Source organism: Rattus norvegicus, chromosome 3 (assembly GCF_036323735.1).
Source record: "Rattus norvegicus strain BN/NHsdMcwi chromosome 3, GRCr8, whole genome shotgun sequence".
Taxonomy (NCBI): Eukaryota; Metazoa; Chordata; class Mammalia; order Rodentia; family Muridae; genus Rattus; species Rattus norvegicus.
Window position 1 is genome coordinate 67,725,170 of NC_086021.1, and position 24,026 is coordinate 67,749,195.

The following is a 24,026-nucleotide window of genomic DNA, read 5'->3' on the forward strand; positions in this document are numbered from 1 at the left end:
TGGAAAATGAGTATTTAACTCCCTTCCAGCCTTAGAATCCTTGCATTCCTCCATGCGAAATCCCATCATTTGTCCCGTTGTTGGATGAGTAATAATTTGGGGCCCATCTTCAGCATTTACTTTATGTCTATGCGATGCTTATAGCTGTGTCTCATGACAGTGTATAGCCACTTTTCTTTGTTTGTAGCCTTTTGTCTTTCCCAGAATTCACAGGGGCTAGTGTGCGGGGGCAGCACAGTGAAGAAACTGCTGAAATGGCTGCTCCATTCAGGGAAGATTTTTATTGTGGGTAAGAGAGAAAATAGCTACAGGCATCTGGAAGTGTCCAGCACAAAGAGAAAAAGACAGTAGACATTGTCAGGGTTGCCTACAAGAGGAGGGAGAGTAGGAGGACATAGCAAGAGAGGGGACAGTAACAGAATAGCAGGGGTGAGGTGGGGAGGTGGAGGGTGGTAGGGGGAACCTCAGGATTGGGGGAAGGGACAGGAGGAAAATCTTGTTATATAGAGAACAGATGGATATCTGGGAGGAGGGAAGCCTGAGGAGGTGAGAAGGGCCAGGATGTTAGTGTGGGGATCTTAGAAAAGTTTAATGGGTACTTGTAAATAGGCACAAGTAGGTACTGTAGGCACCTCGAGACCAGCATGGGCTTTGATAGGCAACCATGGGAATACATCCATGGAGTACCATATACTCTTCTCCCAGAGGCACTGTAAATGTCTCCTTTTGGCGAATGGGAACCTGTTTCAAAAGTTCCTGAGACGTGCTGGTTTTTATCTAACTGCCAGAAATCCATCTACAGTCCAGCTTGAGCTGGGCCAAGACTGTCATTTCTGGACACATTCACTGCCTTTCAGACTTTGGGGAATCAGGGTTTTCTTTGGACCTGACAGCTAGGTATTTCTTGCATCCCTCCAGCTGTCCCAGGCTTCCTGGTATGCTCTGTGTTTTATAGCTTGGTCTTGCCTTTTACCTCTGCTCTGCAATTCTTTCCCACTCCTGAGTTACATCCCTCCTTTTATTCTGCCTCTGTCGTCTAGTATTTTTTAAATCAATTATTCCATTGAGATATTAAGTAGCATTTATCAAATTTTGATACTAAGTGTCTGAAGATGCTTTCATTTGGGTCTCAATCATTGAGTGGCTGCTTGTCAAGGGCTAGAGCTCTCTGTGACAACCCATTTCCACACATAATTCACAAAGAAAGTTTTATAGCGTGATGGCTAACATCCAGCTAGAAGAGACAGGAAGGGGCCTGGGGTTTAAATGCTCCTGACGAAAACATTTCTGCTGTTGTCTTGTTGATAGTTTCATGTGTGTGTGTGTGTGTGTGTGTGTGTGTGTGTGTGTGTGTGTGTGTGTGTGTGTGTGTGTGTGTGTATTTAGAAGGATGTCTGGCCCATGGTTTCATCATCTAAATTTCTGTCTCCCCTGCATGAGGTTTGCTTTTCCTCTCTGAATGCTCAGGGATTATTCTGTTCCCCCCGTTGGTCCCTGCTGCTCTGGCAAGTCACCGTGTTGTGTCTGGTGGTCTTGCATGAGGGAACTGAGTGGGTGTGTTCAGTGTGGAATCTCTTGTACTTTTTTGTTTGGGAAATTTTCTTCAGTGATGCTTCCTCTTTCAGTAATGTGTGTTATTTGGACCGAGTCATCTGTTCTCCTTTTTGTGAATGCCCTCAACTTTCTCTCATGAACCTTCTGTGTCTTTCGTAAGCTCTAAGAGCCTCTGCTCTTTATCACAAATGCTCTGTCATCCCTCTGAAACTATTAATATGCTTACTCCATGGCCTTTCCTTCCTGGAAATTACTTTTATTTTCTAGCTTGTTTGGCTATTTTCCCTTGAGTGTCTGACACTTTGTTGCTCATGTCTCAAACAATGCTGAGTATCAGCCCTGGTCTAGTAGACTGTGGTCTTTCTTGTAAGGTGAAGCCGGACAGTTTCACTGTGGGAGTCAGGTGTCGGTGTCATGAGAGATTTCCTTTGTTTCCTTTGGGCTGCCTTTTCTCTTGTTCTCCTTAGGAGAGAAAGCACACGTTCACTGTTCCCAACTCTGTAAATTTTTAGTGAATTGGCTTGTTTTCTGTAGTTAGTTTATTCCCATTGTGCCTAGTGTCCCACAGTCCAGAAACATCTCCAGAGAGCGAAACTCCTGCTGGGTGAGAATGTAGGTGTGCCAGCCATCCAACTGAATAAAGGCAGAGAGGGGATTGGGTCTTCTCATGCTCTTAAAATAGCTCTTCCCTCAGTTCTGTTTTTAGCTCCACCTTCACACACATGTTCAGAAGCTGCCAAGTCTTCAACAGTTGGCATCTTTCCCAAGGTAACTAGGTTGTTTCTCAGCAATTCTCTTTATGCACAAACATTAAATTGATATATCTCCACTTTTTAACTTACAAAATATTTTTCTATTATTTCTTTTTCTTCTAAGAGTTGAAGCCCCCCCCACGCAAATCAATATATTGTCCGCTCCATTGGGTTGTGAGGACAAAGTAAAATCTGTCATCTTCTACATCAAAAGTCCATCTTTCTGTTCTATAGAACTATTTCATCTTTAAATTTCTATCCTGAGCTCGAAGATATGCTTACTTGTTTATGTAATTTTAAAAAAGATCATTCATCCATTCATTCATTTATGTATTTATTTATTTATATGAGTAGCTGTCCTCAGACACACCAAAAGGGCATCAGATCCCATTACAGATGGTTGTGAGCTGGGAATTGAACTCAGGACCTCTGGCACAGCAGTCAGTGCTCTTAGCCACTGAGCCATCTCTCCAGTCCTGTTAATGTAAATTTTAATTACTCTTTTAATCTGGTTAGGTTCTACTTCCTGAATGTGAACCAAGTTACACTGTAAAAAAAGTTTTTTTTTTCCATGCAACTCTCCCAACTCCAATAGTTTATTTATGGAAGAACATGAGGCCCTAGTATTGGCGTCTCTGTCTATACTCCCTTTGTCAACTTAGAAACACATCTTTCTGGGTTCACATTGCTTTATCTGTAAGATTAGAACTACTATCCATTTGCTATGCTTGTGTTATATAATCTGCTGGGGTGGTTAATCTTTATCATAGACACAGCTGGGCTTGGGATCACCTAGGATGCACATCAGCAGATGTGTTTATCAGGGCACTCTAGGAAGACCCACCCTGAGTGTGAATGACACCTTCTCCTGGCTAGGGTCTGAGTAAAATGGAAAGAGGAGAAAGCATTCATTTCTCTTTGCTTCTGATTGCAGACAAAACGTGAGCAGCCACCATGAACTCCGTTCTTTAAGTATTTTATACAACAATGAAAAGAATAACACACCCACACCTTATTGTTGCTGGCAGGATGTTTTATCATTTTTCTTTAGGCATTTTGAAATTTATCTAATTTAATAGGTTTGAAGGATTTTTAAAATGTTATCAAGCAGTACAAAATAAAGGGAATCTCAATTATCTATTCATTCACTAATATCAAGTATCTAAAAGAATATTATATCCTTACTTGAAATTTGCTAATATGTCTCTTATTTTAGAAAAGTCAGCCCAACTAGTTAAATGTAATTGTGATACAATTTTGCAAATTTGAATTACTTTTAGTGGCTTGGCTTCATTGTAAATAAATAAGGAAATGGTAATATTTCTTACAATGCCTTTATTTTACTTAATTTCTTTATTTAATATAATTGCAACATTTTCACAGTGCTTTCTCTCTCCAACCCCCCTCTCATGTACTCCCCTGCTTGCCCTCTCTTTCAAATTCATGGCCTCTTTTCATTAATTACATCACATACATATATGCATCTATATTCTTACACACATAAATGCGCTCTTCTCAGTCTATGTAATGTTGCTTGTATGTATGTTTTCAGTTCAGCCCGTTTGTACTGTATAACCAAATGTATTCTCTTCCCAAGGGAAAACTGTTTCTTCTGCTCTCTGCATTCATGATTTGCCTGTACTACAGCTTAGGGATCATTGCCGAGAAGTAGGGGAGAGATAGTAAGAACCAGAGGATCAGGGGGTGTGCTGTAAGACTGCGTTTCTTAGGGGTGTAGACACTACCCCGAGGACTCCTTTCTTAACATGATTTGTGTTGGTCTTCATTTCTTTCTCCAGAGAACACAGTTGCTTCTGCTCAGAGGATCACCATTTCTCATTAGGTCTACCTCCCTCCTTCCCTCCCTCCCTCCTTTCCTTCCTTTCTTTCTTTTCTTTCTTTCTTTCACTTCCTCCCTCCCTCCCTCCCTCCCTTGCTTCCTTCCTTCCTTCCCTCCCTCCCTCCCTCCCTTCCCTCCCTCCCTCCCTCCCTCTTTCCTTCCTTCCTTCCCTCCTTCCTTCCTTCCTTCCTTCCTTCCTTCCTTCCTTCCTCTTTTTCTTTCTTTCCATTCCAAATGGTTCCCCCTCACAGAGTTCTCCATCCATCCCTCCACTTCTCTTCTGAGAAGGTAGGGTATCCCCCCATCCCTGCTCACCAAGTCTTTGCAGGATTAGGCATACCCTCTCCCACTGATGCCAGACAAGGCAGCCCTGTAGGGGAACGGATGCCATAGTCAGGCTACAGCTTTAGGGGAGAACCTCCACTCCAGTTATTGGGGGACCCATATGGAGACTGAGCTGCACGTCTGCCATGTATGCTCTTTGGTTGGTGCCTCAGTCTCTGAGAGCTCCCAGGGGTTCAGCTTAGTTGACTCTGTTGGTCTTCTTACAGAGTTCCTGTCCCCTCAAGGGCCTGCAGTCTTTCCCTAAGAGTCCCCGGAACAGATATAGAACCTCACTAGGTCTCTTTACTAAGCCAGCACACTTCACCTACCCCAGTCTCCTCTCAGTATAATCCTTTTGTTTAGAGTTCACATGTTAAGTATTCAGCTTTCTTTTTTCTGCTGTGTCACTGCAAGGATGTTCATTGATCTAAAGTGTAGTATTCAAGGATGTCCTGGTCTGACCTTTCTTTGCCTGTCTGATGTCCTCTTGCATTTTCCCCTCACACATTATCTTAAGTGCTGCACATGTTGTAACTTCTGGGTACACCGCAGATATCCAGGTAAACCTCCCTCTCCCTGCCTCTGGTGTTGTGAAGGCTGAAACCTGCTTTCTTCCCAGGCTCTTGGCAAAGCCTGGAAGTCTGTAATGTATCTATCACAGTAACGTTCAGTTTCTCTGTAACTGGCTTCATTAAGTGTGAATAATTCGAAGATAGTAATTTTTCTATATATTTTATTTTTACTTTTCTAAATGCATAGCAGTCAATAAATATTTATTATAGTGGTTTTGTGTTGTTTATTTGTGAATATTTTTATGAAGTGAGGAATATCCTAATGTTGCATAGATAAAACTAGAAAGAGTCTAATATTCAAATATTGAATATGTCTTACAGCTTTCAGCTTGGAAACCTGCAGAATTATGATTGCCATGTTGGATGTATCCTTGAATGAAAATAGAAAATAGGAGAATATAGAGTCACTGCTTTCTTAACATTAAACCAATTGTTAATTTTAGAGCTAACTATATTCTGTAAGATCCTGTTTAAAGTCCACATAGTTTCATTTTCACACAGAAATCTATTCTTAGGCTGTGCCAGGCGAACTGCAAAAGAATACGTACTTCTCAGACAGTGATTTGAGAACAGGATCAGATGAATTCTCTCAGGTACCCAAACTTATTTTTGTTAATAAAACTGTTAGAGAGACTACACAGGAAAAATGGGATTCAACGAGTTCAAGGAGCTTTGGGCAGCTCTCAATGCCTGGAAGCAGAACTTCATGAGCATTGACCAGGATCAAAGTGGCACCGTAGAGCATCATGAGCTGAGTCAAGCCATCGCGCTCATGGGTAAGACTTTTAGCATTTTTTACAATCTTCTTTACTCTTTGACGCAGCTCTGGACTTTTCATATTCATAAATAATTTATTTTATCTTATGAGTTTTTTTGCCTGAAAGTATGTATGAGTATGATCTATGTGCCTGGTGCTCTAGGAACCCAGAAGAGGGCCTCTGATTCCCTGGAACTGGAGTTACTACCTGAGTGCTGGTAATGAAACCTAGGTCCTGTGCAAGAGCAGAAAGTGTTCTGTTCTTCACTTAACCGTCTTTCCAGCTCACAAAATTATCTTTGTTACATGCTTTAATTAATAAAGGGCTGTTTTTTGTTGGTGTGTCCCTTAATTTTGGCTCACAACTGTAGGTAAGTCCTAATCAAAGATACTAACACAATCTTTATTACTGCTGCATTTTCATTTTCCCTCCCTCCCTCCCTCTCCCTCCTCCCTCCCTCCTTCCCTCTCTCTCTCTCTCTCTCTCTCTCTCTCTCTCTTTCTTTCTTTCTTTTGTGGTAGCATTGAACATTGAGTCCTCAGTTTTGTATATGGGAGACCAGCGCTCTACCACTGAGTCCTTATATCCATTTCATAATTTTATCTGAATTTTTTTCCGAAGACAGTCTTCTATTCATTGTGAATTTCCTGAGTACATTTAACTGTCATCCCTAATGTTAGCACCTGCCATTTGTGTTTCATACATTTATACCTTAGTGGACTCTCTAATTCTGTATGAAAGCCTGCGACTGTCAACCACAGGTGTCTCTAGCTTTTCAACAGAATAATAACTTGTCTGTTTTTCTCCTTTTCCTTACACAGTGTAGGACACGAGTGGCAGCAGGTCCTGACAAACTTCAAAGTGGAAAGAGTGCACTTCAGATTAGTTTAAAAGATGTAATTATTTTCATTGTACTTCTCATAGGCTAAGGCTCTCGGTTCACTTTGCAGAGAGTGGTAATGTACACTGATGTTTATTACCCTGACAAGTACTGCTGTGGTTCTTTGCCATACTTGCCTTTCTTTTATATCCTCCTCTCTCCTTATATATACCATATGCAATATGTGCATATGTATGTAGGTTATAAAGCTAGATTCTCATTCTGCTCACTTTATACCCAGGCTGGTCTGGAGCACACTGTGTAGCCCAGGCGAACCTCAGATCCACTGAGATCCTCCTTCTTTGGACTCTGTGGTTGTAAATGTGAGCCAGGCTTTCAGTAGCTTTGCCCAGCTTTAAGGAGCTTCTTTAATTTTTTTTTATCTAGTAATTTTTGTACATGTTTACTTATAAACAAAATGTATATAAATGAAAATTACCTGTTTAAAATTTAAATTCTGGGCTTAAATTATATGCCAAAGCTCAAACTAGTGAATTCTTTCAACTTAATTATGTAAATAGACATTTGATTTTAGTATCCAGGGAAGATCTTGGCCAAATAAACATGTTCAATTGTAGATCTTTAATAATAGTTGATTCAACTCTGCTTTTTAATAGTATAATTTTTTTAAAAAAATTCTGCTAGTTTTTTTCAAAGGGAATTTTTAAAAAGGGAGCCGGGCAGTGGTGGTGCCTCTGGAGGCAGAGGCAAGCTGATATTTGTGTTTGAGGACAGCATGGCCTACAGAATGAATTCCAGGACAGCCGAGGAAGGCTATACAGAGAAAAACCTGTCTTGAAAAAAAGTCAGAAAACAAACACCCCCCCCCCCCAAAGCCCAACAAACTAACAGACCAACCTGAAAAGGTTCAGGGGTTGAAGCAGCATCTGAATGCAAGAAAGGATTGCTCTGGGCCTGCAAGGAGGCTTAGTGGCTAAAAGCCCCTGCTAATGCGATGGCCTGAACTTGATTCCCAGGGGCTACATGGTGGAAGGAGAGAGCTGACACCTGACAAGTTGTCTTCTGGCCTACAAACAATTGCTGTGTCCCGTGCTCCCTCAAACTGTAATCACATGTTTAAGTTATCCTGAACCATTCAAACTTAACGCCTTCAAATATTCTTAAAGTCCTTAAGTTATGGAAAATTTTTAGGAATTGTGTTCATCCCACACCCAGATCATAACTCACTAGATGGATGTTTAACTGTATCTTCACGTAGTTGAGTTATTGTGTGTTTTCGTATGGCTCTTAATTTATATTTACTTTAAGCATGTTTTCTGGGTATATACATATGAATTGTGTGTATATATACATGTGGTTCTGTGGTAGAGTGCGTGCCTCCTTCCCATGTATATATATTAGATCATACATGTATATATATGAGATCATACATGTATCCTATATACATGATTTATTTTGTTTTGTAGTTTTTGGGGATTGAACTGAGCAAGTGCTTTGGCCCTGGCTCCTCCTACCCCCGTGGGTTATATTTTATTAGGACTATAGGTGGAATTTTCCTTCTGGTACTGATTTTTATCTTTGGCTGGATTAGTGACTTTTTTCTAAATCTACGGATCTATTAATATGTAGACCAAATGTATCCATCTCCTGAGTTATGTGTTCATGTCTCATTTAATGTATTAGCGTCATGCTAGAAGTGTAGCAGATAGAATCCCTGAATTTTTATTTCTATTATTTGATATTCATTCTTGATAACCTTCCAGTTTTTCAGATAATATATTTTCAAATGAAAGCAATTGAGCAGTCATTTGGGTAGAACTTAAAACAGACGTGAAGGACTTAACACTGGAAGTACATGATCAGAAGCTGTACGGAGACAGGCATCCACACTAAATTTTACACTGAATGGAGTGTAAGGAAGGAACTTTGAAGGAACAAATATGTGTGAAGAAAAAAAAAACTTGAAGAAGAAATAACATTTTCTGGTTTCCACCACTTATGGCCAGACTAATTTTCAGAAATAACAGACATTCTATCAGAGATACAGTATTTGAACCATAACAAAGACCAATCATGGTCCTGCTTTTGGCACTGCAGTACTGAAGTGCTAATCTCTATCAAATACCTGTGCTGGTGATTTCAGGATAAATATACATTTTAAATGCCAATGAAGATAGTTATTGTCTTTCTGTAGAATTGATTTTGTTACAAAGTTAGAATTGTGTCAGCTATGTACCCCTGTCTGGAATTATTCATATATACAGAATGAATATAGAATATGGAATTATTAATGAATGGTATTACCATTTTTAATATTAATGTATTTCTGATATATTCTTTCAAGTGCTTTGGTTCAGTGTTAGAGTGCGTGCCTCCTTCCCATGTATACACCGTTATATACTCAAACTTCAGTCCTGCCAAAAATAAACTGAATATTTCTTGTGTAGAAAGAAATTTCAGAGTTCCTCTGTTTCCTGACTTTATTAATTGCAGTGGTTTTGGTACCTGGTGGCATTTAACTTTGAAGGCTTTAATGCGTCAGTCTTTTTCTTTAGGTTACAGGTTGAGTCCACAGACATTAGCAGCGATTGTTAGACGCTACAGCAAGAATGGCCGGATTTTCTTTGATGACTATGTCGCCTGCTGTGTGAAGCTCCGTGCCCTCACAGGTACTCAGCGTTTAACAGTGGATTCAATTTACGTGGCTATTTTTTTGTGAATAGTGTTTTTGTTTCTTTCAGTAAGTCTATAATAGCATTTTTTTCCTCATCTTTTTTCACTGATACCTAAATAGTCTTAAATATTTAAAATAATGAATATAAATGGAGAAGATTGAGATTGCTCAGTTTTATAATGTTTTCATATTTCCCTTTCTTTGAATATTAAAACACTTAAGATAGTGTCAATCTTAATATCATAGACTTTAGGTATTGAGAATTAATGGGTTTTCAGTTATAATTCTAAAACTTTATTCCTTGTGTGTCAAGATTTCTTTAGGCGAAGAGACCACTTGCAACAAGGGATCGTGAACTTCATGTATGAAGATGTAAGTGTCTGAACACACATGCCATTTGTGCTTTGTGATCATGTATGAAGATGTGAGTGTCTGAACACACATGCCATTTGTGCCTTGTGATTGTGAACTTCATGTATGAAGGATCGTGAACTTCATGTATGAAGATGTGAGTGTCTGAATACACATGCCATTTGTGCTTTGCTGTTAGTTATTGAAAAGTTAAGTGATGGGACCAACGAGGTGGCTTAGCCTGTAGACCTTGGCCACCAATCAGAGAATCAGAGTTCTAGTTCAGGGACCCATTTGGTAGAAGAGAAAACATTCTCCAAAAAATGTCCTCTGTCCTCCACATATGCTCCATGAGGTCATGAGCATGTATGCATGTGTGTGCAGTGCGCATAGACTCCCTCCCCCTCCCCACTTCTCTGAATTAATCCATAAGTCTGTAACTGCAGTAAAATGTTGAAAAACATTAACTTATCTAGAACACAAAAACTGAAAATAATATATTTGGCGGCTACCTTATTTTCTACATTTTCATTAATGCAAACATAAGGTTAACGAATCATATGGCAGATAAAGTCAGTCATATGTAGAATTATATGGCAGGACATGGCAGGTGTTTGGCAGTTTATTTTCCAGTCATTTTAGTGGTTAACTACTAACATGGTTCATTAAGTGGTAAGGTGATTTTTATGAGGAGCTGTTAACTTGTGGTTATCTTTTCAGAGAGAGAGAGAGAGAGAGAGAGAGAGAGAGAGAGAGAGAGAGAGGAAGAAGAAGAAGGAGGAGGAGGAGAGAGAGAGAAGAAGGAGGAGGAGAAGGAGGAGAGAGAGAAGAAGGAGGAGGAGGAAGAGAGAGAGAGAGAGAGAGAGAGAGAATATTATCAGTGTGAAGCTGAAATTTGATTTCCATGTCAAATTCTCTCCATGAGCCCAGTGCCAGTTGTTTGTAAGCTGAAGCCACAGCAAGTGGTGCTTCCTATGTGCTCTCATGTTATAGAGGTTTTGAGTTGGATTTGTCCTGTTTCTCAATGGAGGGTGTGGGACAGACAGTACTTAATAGACATCTTTGAAGTATAACTCTTGAGCAGTTTCATCTTCTTACAATAAAAATTCTCAGAGAGTGTAGTTAATTTTAAACAAATACGAACCATTTGTTGTTGCCACGTGATAATGCTCCTCATGTTTTAGTTTTTGCAGGGCACCATGACAATTTGAAAGCCTAGCATTCCAAAGGTGGAGACAGACTGCGAATCCTTCTGCTTCATTGAAACAGACTGGACTACCTAAAATTAAAAGCTCGCGGAACTTTTTTGTATACCTTCCTGTGAAAGCACCCCCTTTCTTTTATTTAACCTTAAAGCACAGTTCAATGCAATAACTTTTGTATTTGGGATATATTATTTTTGGAAAAGTTATGATGTTGCAGATATATGCACACTCTCTTGGAATGAACTAATGGTGTGTAGCTAACCGTTACCAGCGTACCTGAGCCTTAGTTCTTAACAATTGAGCATGTCAGAATGTAGTCATGTGACAGGTTGTCTTTGAAGCCAAATAAAGAAAGTCTAGATTATCTAAAGGCTACAAGTTATAGATTTTGTTGGTACCTGTGGGTGTTTCTGGGAGTGAGTCAGAGGGGACATCTGCACTTTGTGCTGTCTTTGGGTTTTGATAAACGGTCAGAGAACATAACACATATTCTTTCCTGTGAATGAGGGATCTGTAGCTCCTAAGACTGTGTCCTTCCTAGATTCTGTCAGCCTAGAGCAGTAGGCATTGTCTCACCATCTTTGTTGCATTGTTTATTGTCTACAATATGTTTTATCATCTTCCACTATTGCCTTTGTTTTTAAACTTCAATTTTTTTTGTGTTTTGTGAGACAGGGTCTCTCTGTGTAACCCAGTGGAACAGAAACTCGTGGACCTCCTACCTTGTGCCCCATTGTTTGCAGAAATTCAAGACTTGCAAACCCTTGGCCATACTAAAGATTTCAACTGAAGATGCCTTTCTCTTTCATTAGTGAAGGCATAGATAACCTGAAATGTCAACTGTCTTTGAATCAAGGAGTTTTGAGGACTGGGTCATTTTAGTGATGGGTCAGCATTCATTCACCTTTTTTTCTGTTACAGCCTGGTGCTGCTCCTAGTGAATGGCAACAGTTTAAAGAAAAGCAAGTAATCTGTTACTGTTTAACTGTTCAGAAATTCTATGTTGAATTGGTAGTGTGGACGTGTGTGTGTGTGTGTGTGTGTGTGTGTGTGTGTGTGTGTGTGTGTGTGTATCAAAACCCACCAAGAAGGGTTTTGATATTTTTCTCTTATATTTTTCCCCCTCCTCCTCCTCCTCCTTCTCTTCCTCCCCCTCCTCCTCCTCCTCTCCCTTCCTCCTCCTCCCCCTTCCTCCTCTTCTCCCTTCCTCCTCCTCTCCCTTCCTCCTCCTCTCCCTTCCTCCTCCTCTCCCTCCTGCCCCTCCTCCTCCCCTTCTTCTACCTCCTCCTCCTGCTTATGGAAAGCAGCATTCCTGGTGAAATTTTCTGTAAAGATTTCAAGGAGTGACTAGGTTCTTTGCATTAAGTTGTCTGCTCTAAGATGTCAGAGTTAGTTTAATTTCTGAATTTTCATGTATTTTAACTAAATATACTCTAGCTGAATTCAGATGCAAATAGATAAAATTTTAGTTTAGCTTGTGGCAAAATTGAATATTTGAAACAGAACTTCTTGATTTTTAAAAATATTTTTTAAAGAAAACTCCCCCAAAGTGCAACCTCTTTTTATAAATACAGAAAACTTAACAATTAGCTTTTACTTCAAAAGATCCTGGAAAGGAAATGATGTCTAATCACTCTGACATTGATTAATATGTAACTTGATATCAAACCCACTCTGTCAGTTTTCTAAGGATAGGTCAGTGAGTAATCCACACACACTGCCCTCTGCCTGCTCGTTCATGACCATATACTCAGTAGCCTGAAGCAGCATTAAGAGAACCACTGAATGCAGAATCTGAAGCTGTGATAGAACACAGAAGCCACATCATGATGTTGCAAGTCACTGAGCAATGTACACCCTTAATGTATAAGTGCTTTTATTTGTACAGTAAACATGTTTCCATGTCGCTTTGAGAATTTTTAAATAAACATTCAAATAGCTTGCTGTAAAGTTTTGTATCATACAAAATTTGTTACGTATCTACTGTAATGAGATGCTTCAGTTCAAACAGCGGTGCATTAATTCAACCATTATCTAAAAGATTGCCAAATGGGTAAATGTCACGTATTGCACTTCTAGTCTGAGTGGCAGTTTACACATTTTAAATTACATCAAGGGAAAATCAATACTATGGGAATCTTGATTTGGTCCACTTTAAATGTATTTTAAGGACTGTGCTCATTAACCTATTTTAGGCATGCATTCAGAAAAGGAAAGTTAACAAATATATATTCAAGTTATATATTTATTTCCAGAAAAGGCCTTTAGCCTGGAAGAAAGTAGAATTTATCAAGGTAGTTTAAACTCTGTGCAATTAAAAAAATAACAAAAATCAATTTGTGGTATTTCTTTAATTAAAATATACAAATCATGTTCACTTGTAACCTTATGATATTACTAATTGAACAACCAAAATAAATACTATTTGTGAGAAATGTGCTTATTTTTAAATGTTCTTTTATTTTTGATAAACTAAAGTGGATATGTTTTGTCTTGTTCCATTAACAACATTCTGTAAATTTGAAAGGAATATGTTTTGAAAAGTTTGTAAATTGAACCCACGTGCTGAGATCCCGAGACTGCTTTCAGTTACATCCTTTGCTTAACAGGGAACGCACAACCACGGCTCTCCTAGCACTTTGGTACTTGCTAGGAAAGCTCTTGTTTGTTTTAGTGAAATCGTTTATGTAGTGAGTTAAGCTTCCTCAAGTGAATGCCTAAGGCTCAGGAATCATCTAAGCTATGTCTGCAGAGTACATCCACACTATTGGAAGGTACAAATGCAAATGCTTAGAATGTCTTGAGGTGGTGAATGCAGACAGTATTTTAAATGGATACAAGTCTCATTGTTTCAGGACATCTCTCCAGATATTAAACTGAAATTTCCTTCTAATTTAGAACACAGAAGAAAACTTTCTAGCAAAAACACTTGGAGAAATCTGGACGCCTTTGTGACTCAAGACCTATCTCTCATTTGAATGCTAGGAAACCTGTGCTTTGGATCCTCCTTGTTGCAGTTCCTTCTACTTACTTTTAAGCACGATTTCCCCATCTCATAAGGAAGAGAGCATAGGTTCTAATCATTCCTTTTGTCCACAATACATAGCTCATATATGAAAGCACAGGCTTGCTTCTCTCAGTCTGGACGTATGGTAAGAGCACATCTATCTCATTACCATACACCGCAGTCAGAAAACGCACAGGGTTTTCGCCCATGTGGTGGTCTCGTTATCGGGTGTGCTCCTTCATTAACATCTAGAAGTTATAGTGTCATTTAATAGCTAATTGGGAAGATTGTGAATCGGGAATGACGGGTTTCCAATGCCGATATACTGGGGTTGAAGTTTAACCTTTTCTCTAAGTACAAACATTTAAGTAGATAGATACATGCATAACCATTTCGATTTAATTGTCTGTCTCGCTTATTTTTCTTATTTTTCTATGATTACTGAAATTTCAAAAGATGACTTGAGCAGTGTGGATGTCACTGCTCTAGAAATAGACTAATTAAATACTCAAGTTATTTTGGAAACGAAAGGCCGTTTGAAAACAACTTTAGGATTTACTGGACTTTCTCATGCATATTTAAATCCCCACCCTTGTGTAAATGCAGGACCCTCAAGTATGTCTTAGGATACGAGGTAATTACGTTATGGAATAGTGCCAGGTATTTTGCCTTTGTACTTTGGTTCTGATTTCACAATCCATTTCGCTTACAGGCGGCAATGTGATTTGCTTTATTATCTGTATCAGTTACGTTTGCCACAAGGGAAGATATGCTCTTGGCTTCTTACATCTGTAAAACGGAGCATGGGGAGTCTATGCCGCTACGCAGACAGCCAATGCCGCGCCTAGGCGCCGTGCCAGAGCCTACAAGTTGTGTTTAAAAGTTTCTTCGAAAGATAGTGTGAATTTTCTTAAATGACATGAAACCAGCTAGGGGAGAAATTAAGCTGTTTGGAACTTAAGCAAGAGGAAATAATAGTTCCGCGGTCCCATTCTTGAATGAAAAGATAGCCAAGCTTTCGTTATAAATGAGCTACTATACATTAAAGGCCATTTATCCCTCAGCAGAACTTAGCGAACAATAAATATTTCGGTCATTTACTGCCATGGTTCTAATGGGGCGATGAGTAAAATTTTTAGTTTCTTTAGACTCAGATTTAATGCTTTTTTTTTTCTTAATAGCTTAGCGCAGCTTGCTAGCGGTCTACTGGAACTCAGTAAAACTGTAGCACTGTTAGAATGATGGGAATTTCAAAGTGATCAGCACCACCATGCCTATCGTGTGTCTACTACTGTACTTAATAAAATGGTGGATCTTGTTGGATACTTTATTAAAAGTACACTAGCTAGCTAATACGATTTACTTCCTTTTTTTTCCTCCAAAATAAATTCTTTTACAAATTCTTGAATTTTTCATGTATAAATAGATCAGAAATTATATGTCTCATTCTTAAGTTAGGTATATATATATATATGTATATATATACTATATTTTCAATACAACTTGTATACTTCTTTCAGCTACCAAAAATTCACAACCATTTTTACATGAAATTTACATTTTTTCTTATGTACAGTTATTTGTAGAAGGTTATTGCAAAACTAGCTGTGCAAATAGATTACACTGTCAACACCACATACCAATCTTTGAGGAAAATATTGGCTAAAAAATAAATATTTCTGCACAGAATATTTCGAAAGCGTCATGATTCCATGCTACATTATGTGCATAAAGAGTACGAAGTAGTGTGTGTTTTGGTTGATTGTTTCGTTTAGTTTAAAGCATTCCAGAGTTTTATGTAACAGCATGTGAGTGAGCTTCCTTACATCCGATGACTGACATTTTTCAAGTGATCACACACATTCTTTTCTGAAATACATTATTCATTGACTGGCAAGCCTTCTGGGATAATATATCTTCTCATCAGAATTATAAAATGAAAATTGCAGCTATAGAGAGGTCATGTGCCTTTCGTTCACATCAGTAGGAGCCTCATGGTAAAGTAGGGACACCGCATCATTCATTCCATTGTTGTCGTAGCTCTGTGAGCATTTGAGGAGAATGTGGGAAGAGCTCATCATAACTTTACCAATCCTTCGGTTTTTCCCACCTAATTAGTGATAAGGGATAAGGTGTGGATATTTTTATGCACTCGGAGTATAAATTAAAATGAAAACTGGTGCAAGTAAAATGCTCACCACTGTGGCTATTTACAATCATGAGCTTTTACGTCCGTCCCATCATGATATACCAGAGGACGTCCACAGTGTGAAGGTAAAGCTTTGAAGTCACAGGTGCACCAAGTTATTTCAAACCTTCCACAATATGTTAACTTACGGAAGCCGCAGATGACAGGAGTATGGTTTAGAATTAACCTAAGTTTTGGCATTAATTATAAAAGAATGACCATGTTCCCACTGCTACTTCTCATAAACAGAAGCATTTAACTGGGGGGCACGACTGCCATCGTTCTTGCTGGGTATGTTTAAAAGTCCAATCGTCTAGTATGTGGTCAACTGAATCTAGTTTTTTATACATTCCATTTTCATGAATGTTTAATTCTCATATAGTAATAACATGGTAGTTTAAAATAACTCCGATTAGTCATTTCTCAACTTCCATGTAATAGGAAAATCATCTTTGTGATAGTTTCTTTTCCTGCAGTCATATGCCAAGTCATGTCTTCTGTGAATTTTCTTCTTCAGTACTGGACATTAAAATAAAACACTTTTTTTTTTTTAACCACAGAAGGCCTTAATGACATTCTAAGCACGGGCCCTGATCAGTCGCGATACCTAGTGTTTTATAAAGCACTGAAAATATCCTTTTAGTATTAAAAATGTTAATATCCTTTAAAGATCCCAAGCAAACAGCTCTGAATGAGATCATTCAGGGAATCAGGGAGACGACGAGTAACCTATCTCAAATCTAAACAGCATTTGTAGTGCGGATGTGGCGGTCTACATATGTTGACGAAATATGTGGGAGATAACACAGAAGAGGTGGCCCCAACACAAACACTGTCTCTTTTTAGCAACCCCATCTTTGACAGGTGCATGAAAACCACTTTGTAGAGTTCTATTACACACCGAGTGTCCGTGTGGCGAGTTAGTTGGAGGACAGAATGGTGGCGATGTTTTCTCAGGGTAATCAACCACACAGTGATCAGCGCTACTGTGCCACAGCCTGAGCACCACTCTGAATGCGCATGTCACAGGATGAACTTGCGTCTCCACACAATGCCTGGCTCACTCTATGGTACACTCTATGTTTCAGAAATCATTCTCTTTACACTATTTTGAATCCCAGGGTTCACTTTAGGTTTTTCCTCAGTCATAAGCGGGAAAAGGAGGATTTGATTTCAGGTTGACCACAGCAAACATTTTTTTTTTGTCATTTCCAGCATTCCACACAAGAACTTGGGTGTTTAAGATCTATAGACTGTATTTGTGCAACGAGGGAAAGGATCTGGGGGCCTGAAAGTGCCATTACCACCGTGAAGCTCTAGTATCTGTAAAAACAGTAACTGTTTACTGTCAGAGTTGAATTTTGTAAATGGTTTCGAATGTCCGTCTGGGAACTAAATCACATCGGAGGAGACGATGTACAGTGCACTCCATATATAGAATATACTCTAGTAGCTTTGAGTTGGACAGGTCACCCAGCAGAATTTAAAATCAATTTAGAGCAAGTGTGCTTGCTTTTTTTTTTTTTAAACAGTGACAGTCATATCTCATTACCATTACTGTCAATATTATTACTTTAAAGCTGTGGTGTGAATGGCACAACATTAAGGGAAGCTTGTAGCTACAGTTAAGTCTTTCTGAGTCAAAAGCTTTAGTCATGGAAACAAGGACATAGTTACTTAGCACTTGTGCAAAAGAAAATTGTCTTCTTAATTGTTTTTAATGCCATGGTCAAGGAGTTGAAGTGGATTACAGAATTTTTTTTTCCTTAGAGCACATAGTTTGTACCAGGCACTTTTAACTTGATTTTGTTTCTTTTCAAACTTCAGTGAGGCACAGACTATAATCTCATTTTTACAGAATCAGGGAGAAACTTAAAGTGGGTAATTCACTCACGGTCATACCGCATGTGAATAAAACAGTTACTGTTAGGATCCAGTTGGCCCGACGGCAGGCTGTACACTATGGACCTCTGTGTTTTAGTGTGCGTGCAGATCCTGTGTAGAGTTACTCACTGAAGAATCAGTGCTGGGGTCCAGCCTTCATCTTTCTGACTTAATAGATCTGGGATGAGACCCAGAACCATTTGTTTCTAACTTCTTGGATGATGTGAGCATTGCTAACTTCAGGACCACAGTTTGAGGACACTGTACAGCAACCTGTCTGCCCATAGCCTCTCTGAATGACCAGGATTCGCATGTTTTTGTTACTGCAAAAATGTGGTTACAAATGAAACGACAATCGAATTTTCTGACCTAAAATGTTCTAACATTAAATAAAAAGCTCATTAGCATTTCAAGACCATGTCTTCTAGTTTTGTTTCATCCATGAATAAACAATATTGAGTCCCTTAAATTATGGCCAGAGTTATAGTTCATTTCTAATACCTGGTTACTGAACTGTTTTTTTTCTGACTCTAAAATAATATTACTTACTATTAATTAGTCTTTTGTATGAACCGGAGAGGCGATACATTTTATCCTTAGCTTTGATGAGTAAGTTAGGATTTGAAGATGATGTGCAGAAACAAATGCTTTCTCCTAGGCGTTTTGGAGCCATTGTACAAGTTCAAGTCCACACACTCTTGAGTTTTAAAATGGACATATCACACCTGATTCCCAATGTCAGTACTCCCCTTCCCTTGATTACAAGACTATAAAACTTAACTCTCACGGCCAGTCCATTGTAATAAACTTGAAATTTACACTGCCTCAAATTGGCTCCCTGCTTTCCCTGGTTTGTCGAATTAGTGACTATTATATTAAAAACATCAATGCTGTATTTTTTTATTCCTAGTTTTCTCATCAGCTAATTAAAGTATGGGGCTCCCCTCTGGGTTAGAATGATGAGTCTTAGAGGCAATTCTCTGTCCTGCAATTAACAGCAGCAGGAGAACATCTCATCCAAATAAACTTTAAGGACATGGGACCAGACGCTAATTTTGGGTTAAGAGCAAAAGGTGTTACATTAATATTTCTAATTCTCTCCAAGGAAAGCAATCACTACATTGAGGTTTGCCTGGTGCCTCCAGTTAGACCTGGCCTTGGGCAAGACTCCAAAGTGGAGGTGACAGATTGTTTGTGCTATAGATGATAGGTAGGGCAATGCTATTTTCAAGCTATTTCGGGGGTGCATATTGCAATCAAGATAATTGCTTTTATTACCCAGAAGTCAGTTAAACCGTCTTTCATCTGACATTTATGACTACGTATATCTTGATGTTGCTTGGGGGCTCTTTTAAAATTAATATTCTATAGAAAAAGAAAAAGATCCGCTTATCTTCCTACACAGTCCCCTGAGACTTGCAATTTAAACAGCAAACAATTCACTGTATGTCGAAGGATTAAGAAGGACATGGGTTTGTGTTGTGCTAGAATTTAGATCAGATGGATGCTTGTATACGGCCCCATCACCTTTCCTTCTTCCCTGCGTGCCCAGTTCCTATAAAGAAGTATTAAACCGAGACTCTCAACGGGATGAATTGTATGTGCATCATACCAAATATTGCCACGAACATATCCACTAATCAAACAATTAGACCTCTGTTCCTCACCTGCCAAATCCCCTCTCCTTACAAATGAGCAAGGGCTCATGAATTTATTCTGAATGCTCACAGAGCTGAGACGGAATAGTCCTTAGGAAATTTGTTGCAGCTGCAGAAATCTGCCCTGACATGGAAATAGGATCCCTATATCCACATCTGAACTGTTCGCTACTTAAAGGACCCTCTCTCTTGTATGTGTCGCCTCATTCAAATGTCTGTTGAACGAATGATTGAAAGTGGCTTTTAGTCTATGTTTGTATCTGTAGCGTATCAAACAATTGGGGAAGCCCATTCTAATTTCCTGTAGCTGTTGACGAATCATTTGAAGCTGCAAATATGCAACTGCCTGTGATTACTTTCTTAAATTAAGTGAGAAGAAGAACATTCTCTACGAACTAATCTCCTCCCACCCAGGTCAGACTAGCAAATTCTGTGACTGCTCAAAAATATGGAGAGAACAATTTAAGACCACTTTATAACCACATCTTAATACAGTGGTATTATTGCACACATTTAATAGACTGCTTGCATCGAAGTGGATCGACAGGTTAGCGTCAAGGTGTTCATTGACAAAGTGAAGGGAAATTCAACCATTTAATAATGCACAGATAAAATACTATCTAAAGGTCTGTGGGAGCGTAAGAATTAGTAGAAAGACTAAGAACACTTCAAAAGATTTCTGAGTGTTTGTCCGGGAGAAAAGAACACAATAGATTAGTGTCTGAAAATTTTAAAATTATAATTGAGTTCAAAATAAAGTTTAACTGGAGTCTGAATAAGAGTTGTAAATTATAATTTTCCTCTGTTGATTTTATGGTCCAAATGACATCTCGATCTCCAGTATATAACATAATTAAATGTTAGAATACATTCTTTTACTATGTTCTTTATACATTCTTTGATTTGGAAACAATGTATAAATCAGCCTAAATTATATATAATGGATTTCTCACTTAATTTTTAAGTAATTTAAGAATTGTCTAGGTGGGTCAATGAACACCATTTGCCACAGCTGGGGTAATAAAGCAAGGAAGCAACCCACTCTTAATTAAAGAGTTTAGTTAACATAAATACTCTGAAAATTGCACATTAAAAAAGGGGGTGCCTACCATTTAATCAAATGCGAGATTGTTATTGCATATAAATTATGAAGAAATTGTGAATGTCCTTTGTGTAAGTGACAGGTTAAGGACCGCGGCCAACACACAAAATAATTTTCCCTTTAAGCCCTCAGAAAAAAATGTACGACTGTAAATATTTTAGGTAGTCTGTGAAAGCAGCTACTGCAGAATTTACTAGAGAGACCATGTTACTCTCTCACCGATATCCTATATTCATGATGATTTAGCTGAAGACAAGCTTGGGGGAGCACTGTGCCTCCTCGATTTGTCTAAAAGTAGGACCCAAATTCACACGAGATCTTTCTGTTCTCCTCCCACTGGCCTGCCTAAAAGCAGGGTTTAGATCCTCCTTACTGACAGACTGCTCACTGGCCCAGAGGCTGCAGGCAACTGCTTCCCACGGTTTCCTCACCTTTGGAAGCTTTGTGCTGTCATCTCGCCAAAATGAGTAGCTCTTTTCAAAGGTCTTCTAAGGACATGAAACCAGGGCCGGGTTCCTGTTACAACCTCATATGGATTTTCTTCATGTGTCCTGAAGTTTACTAAACCCATTTCTATCTGTCTTTCATGTACCCGTGCCTGTAAAAGTCTACCAAGGAAGTACTATATCTTTTGGTATTTTGGGATTTTGCTCCTTTTCTGACTGCTGTATACAACTCACACTTTGCATCTTTTTTGTTTTATTATCAAAGGAAATGAAAGTAACTAACTCTAAATATGTCAGTACAGAAGGATGTCTGTTCTGCAAAGGGACTAACCTCTCTTTATTCCCCCTGACCTTTCATGAGTTGAGGGTCATCTGAGTTGTACTCATGCACTCTTTCATTCCTCGGTTTCTTATTTGCTTGGAAGGCATTTTCATAATGAAGCACTGATCAGGAAAAGCGGTCAATAGGAGTCTCCATGCAAGAGAAACTGGAGCTCCCTAACATGCACATGATTTGAAAAATAAAATTCAAAAAACAAGGTGCCTTGGGATGCTGGCAGTTTTAACGTTTGGAACCCAAAAGCTCTTATGTCTATATACATCCTAACTGCTCAACTTTACCTTACAAGCTTCAATTTAGGAAAAATATACAGTACTTTTGCATATAATGGTACCTTGTGAGCCCCTGAGTCAAGTAGAGAGGATTTAAATACAAAAAGGGAAAACAGCCATTAAAAGCACTTACATTGGATGTGGAGAAATAGTACAAAACAATTACTTTCCTGGAAGACCAGGATCAGAAACATGCCTATGGAGACCCAAGATCCCTACAGTGCTTAGGGAGGAGTCTGGCAGAGACGGATGCCGGATGGGATGAAGGTAAGATTTTCTTTGCCGCGGGTCAAGCTCTGACGATGCATCACTGTCTTGTTTTAAAAGTGAAGTCAAGTTGTCTTCTGAAGCTGTGTTCAGGCGCTTTCCGCTTGACAGTGATTCTTTGGATTTGAGTTTGGACTTTTCAAGGTCGAGAAATTCAGGACACTGGTGGAAGGATAACAAAATGCACTTTTACAATCCACTCCAACCGTGAATTAAAATTATGCTCGCATAACCCAGAGGTACATTCTCTCCTCAGTCATTGTATGCAACTAAGGGTATTGGCCAACAGCTCCTAAAATGGTCAAGACATTCCCTAATCTGTTATCTCAGGTAGAGAAAATTTCACTCTCGAGCCAGATTTAAAAGTTCAGGATTTTTTTTTCTAAATATCCAACTTTGAGTTGTATAGGTTTTAATTAAAAATAAGACTGGTTTAAGAAATGTCTCTTGGTGACTAGTTTTATCTAACAAGGAAAGAGATTAGGGAAATAAAATCACCATTCTTACCAGAAATGTAATCTAAAACAATTACATACAAAGAATCAAAATATAGTTGCATGTATTTCCCATCCATTCAAAACCAGAGATAAATTAACTTTTATATTTTGGGTTGTTATTATTTTTCTTCTGACATGCTAACCTCTGTTATCCCATTGTTTCACTTTCTAGAATATTTTACACTTAATTTCCACAGGGTGATTTCCACAAGATTGTCTACAGATTTTTATTGAAATAATCTTTCTTCCATTTGATTGCCCTCCAGGCATAAATAACTGAAAGGGACACTATCAGAAGCTTAGAATCAGGATAAAGGGTCCTTCACACGCCTTATCTTACCTATACTGTCATTTGCGTGATAACATGAAGAGTAGAGCACAGATGCATTAGCCAGTCTGATTGCTCTAGTCCAGTTCACTAGCATCTCTCTTCTTCTCCAGGGCCTATGCTGTTTTTTTTTTTTTTTTTTTTTTTTGTACCATAGCAAGTTACAGGATTTTTCTCTCTACTTGTGTTGTTGATTTTCTTCTTAAATTAATAAAGAGCCATCCTTTACCATTAAAACCCTTACAGTACACCCATTTATATAGGTTGGTTCTTGAGTAATAACTTTTTCTTTTAAGTAAATGTTAATGTTTAGGGGTAGGGCAAGGTACTGTCTCACAAGTACATGGTCAAACACTGGATGTTAAGCACCTGTAATGCCTGCACTGAGGTATTCGGGTAGAGGGTCCCTGGAGATTGCTAGACAGCCAGGATAGACAAGCTAGCTAAGTCAGTGATGTAGGTTCAGTGAGAGAGTGGTCTTAAAAATAATAATGTACCTGTCTCAAAAACAAGACAGAGAACTATCTAGAAAGAAACCTGATGTTTGTCCTCTGGCCTCTACGGGCATACACCTTTCCAATTTGTATCCCATTGACTCCCTTTTGTTGTCTAATTGTTCTAGGTAGAACTTTGAGTGCTACATTGCATAAATAGGCAGAGAGTGGGCAGCCTTGTCTTGTCCCTGATTTTAATGGGATTGCTTTAAGTTTCTCCTCACATAACTTGATGTTGGTTGTTTGCTGTGTATTGTTTTTATTATGTTAAGGTATGGGCCTTGAATTCCTGATCTTTCCAAGATTTTTAACATGAAGGGGTTTTGAATTTTGTCAAAGGCTTTTTCAGCATCTAATGAGATGATCATGTGTTTTTTTTCCCTTTGAGTTTGTTTATATAGTGAATTTCGTTGTTCATGGATTTCCATATATTGAACTATCCCTACATCCTTAGGATGAAGACTACTTGATCATGATGGATGATCATTTTGATGTGTTCTTGGATTCTGTTTGTGAGAATTTTATTGAGTATTTTTGCATTGATATTTCACAAGTGAAATTGGTCTGAAGTTCTCTCTCTCTCTCTCTTTTTTTTGGTTGGGTCTTTATGTGGTTTAGTTATCAGTGCCTTCATGAACAACTTAGATAGTGTTCCTTCTGTTTCCATTTTGT

General features: G+C 38.7%; 2 protein-coding genes across 8 annotated transcripts in view; one reads left to right on the forward strand and one right to left on the reverse strand.

The window, feature by feature from the left end:
* Gca (grancalcin) overlaps positions 1-13,306 on the forward strand; it is a 32,602-nt gene extending 19,296 nt beyond the window's left edge. Inside the window, exons 4-8 of one of the 3 annotated variants that reach the window (XM_039104486.2) lie at positions 5,364-5,407; positions 5,671-5,818; positions 9,197-9,310; positions 9,629-9,687; positions 11,547-13,306. In XM_039104486.2, the coding sequence (XP_038960414.1) occupies positions 5,364-5,407; positions 5,671-5,818; positions 9,197-9,310; positions 9,629-9,687; positions 11,547-11,561 (380 nt within the window). In that variant the 3' untranslated portion in view covers positions 11,562-13,306. 3 annotated transcript variants of the gene reach the window in all.
* Kcnh7 (potassium voltage-gated channel subfamily H member 7) overlaps positions 12,731-24,026 on the reverse strand; it is a 493,051-nt gene continuing 481,755 nt past the window's right edge. For 4 of the 5 annotated variants that reach the window (XM_063283033.1, XM_063283031.1, XM_017591438.3 and 1 more), the window contains one exon: positions 12,731-22,197. In XM_063283033.1, the coding sequence (XP_063139103.1) occupies positions 21,931-22,197 (267 nt within the window). In that variant the 3' untranslated portion in view covers positions 12,731-21,930. 5 annotated transcript variants of the gene reach the window in all.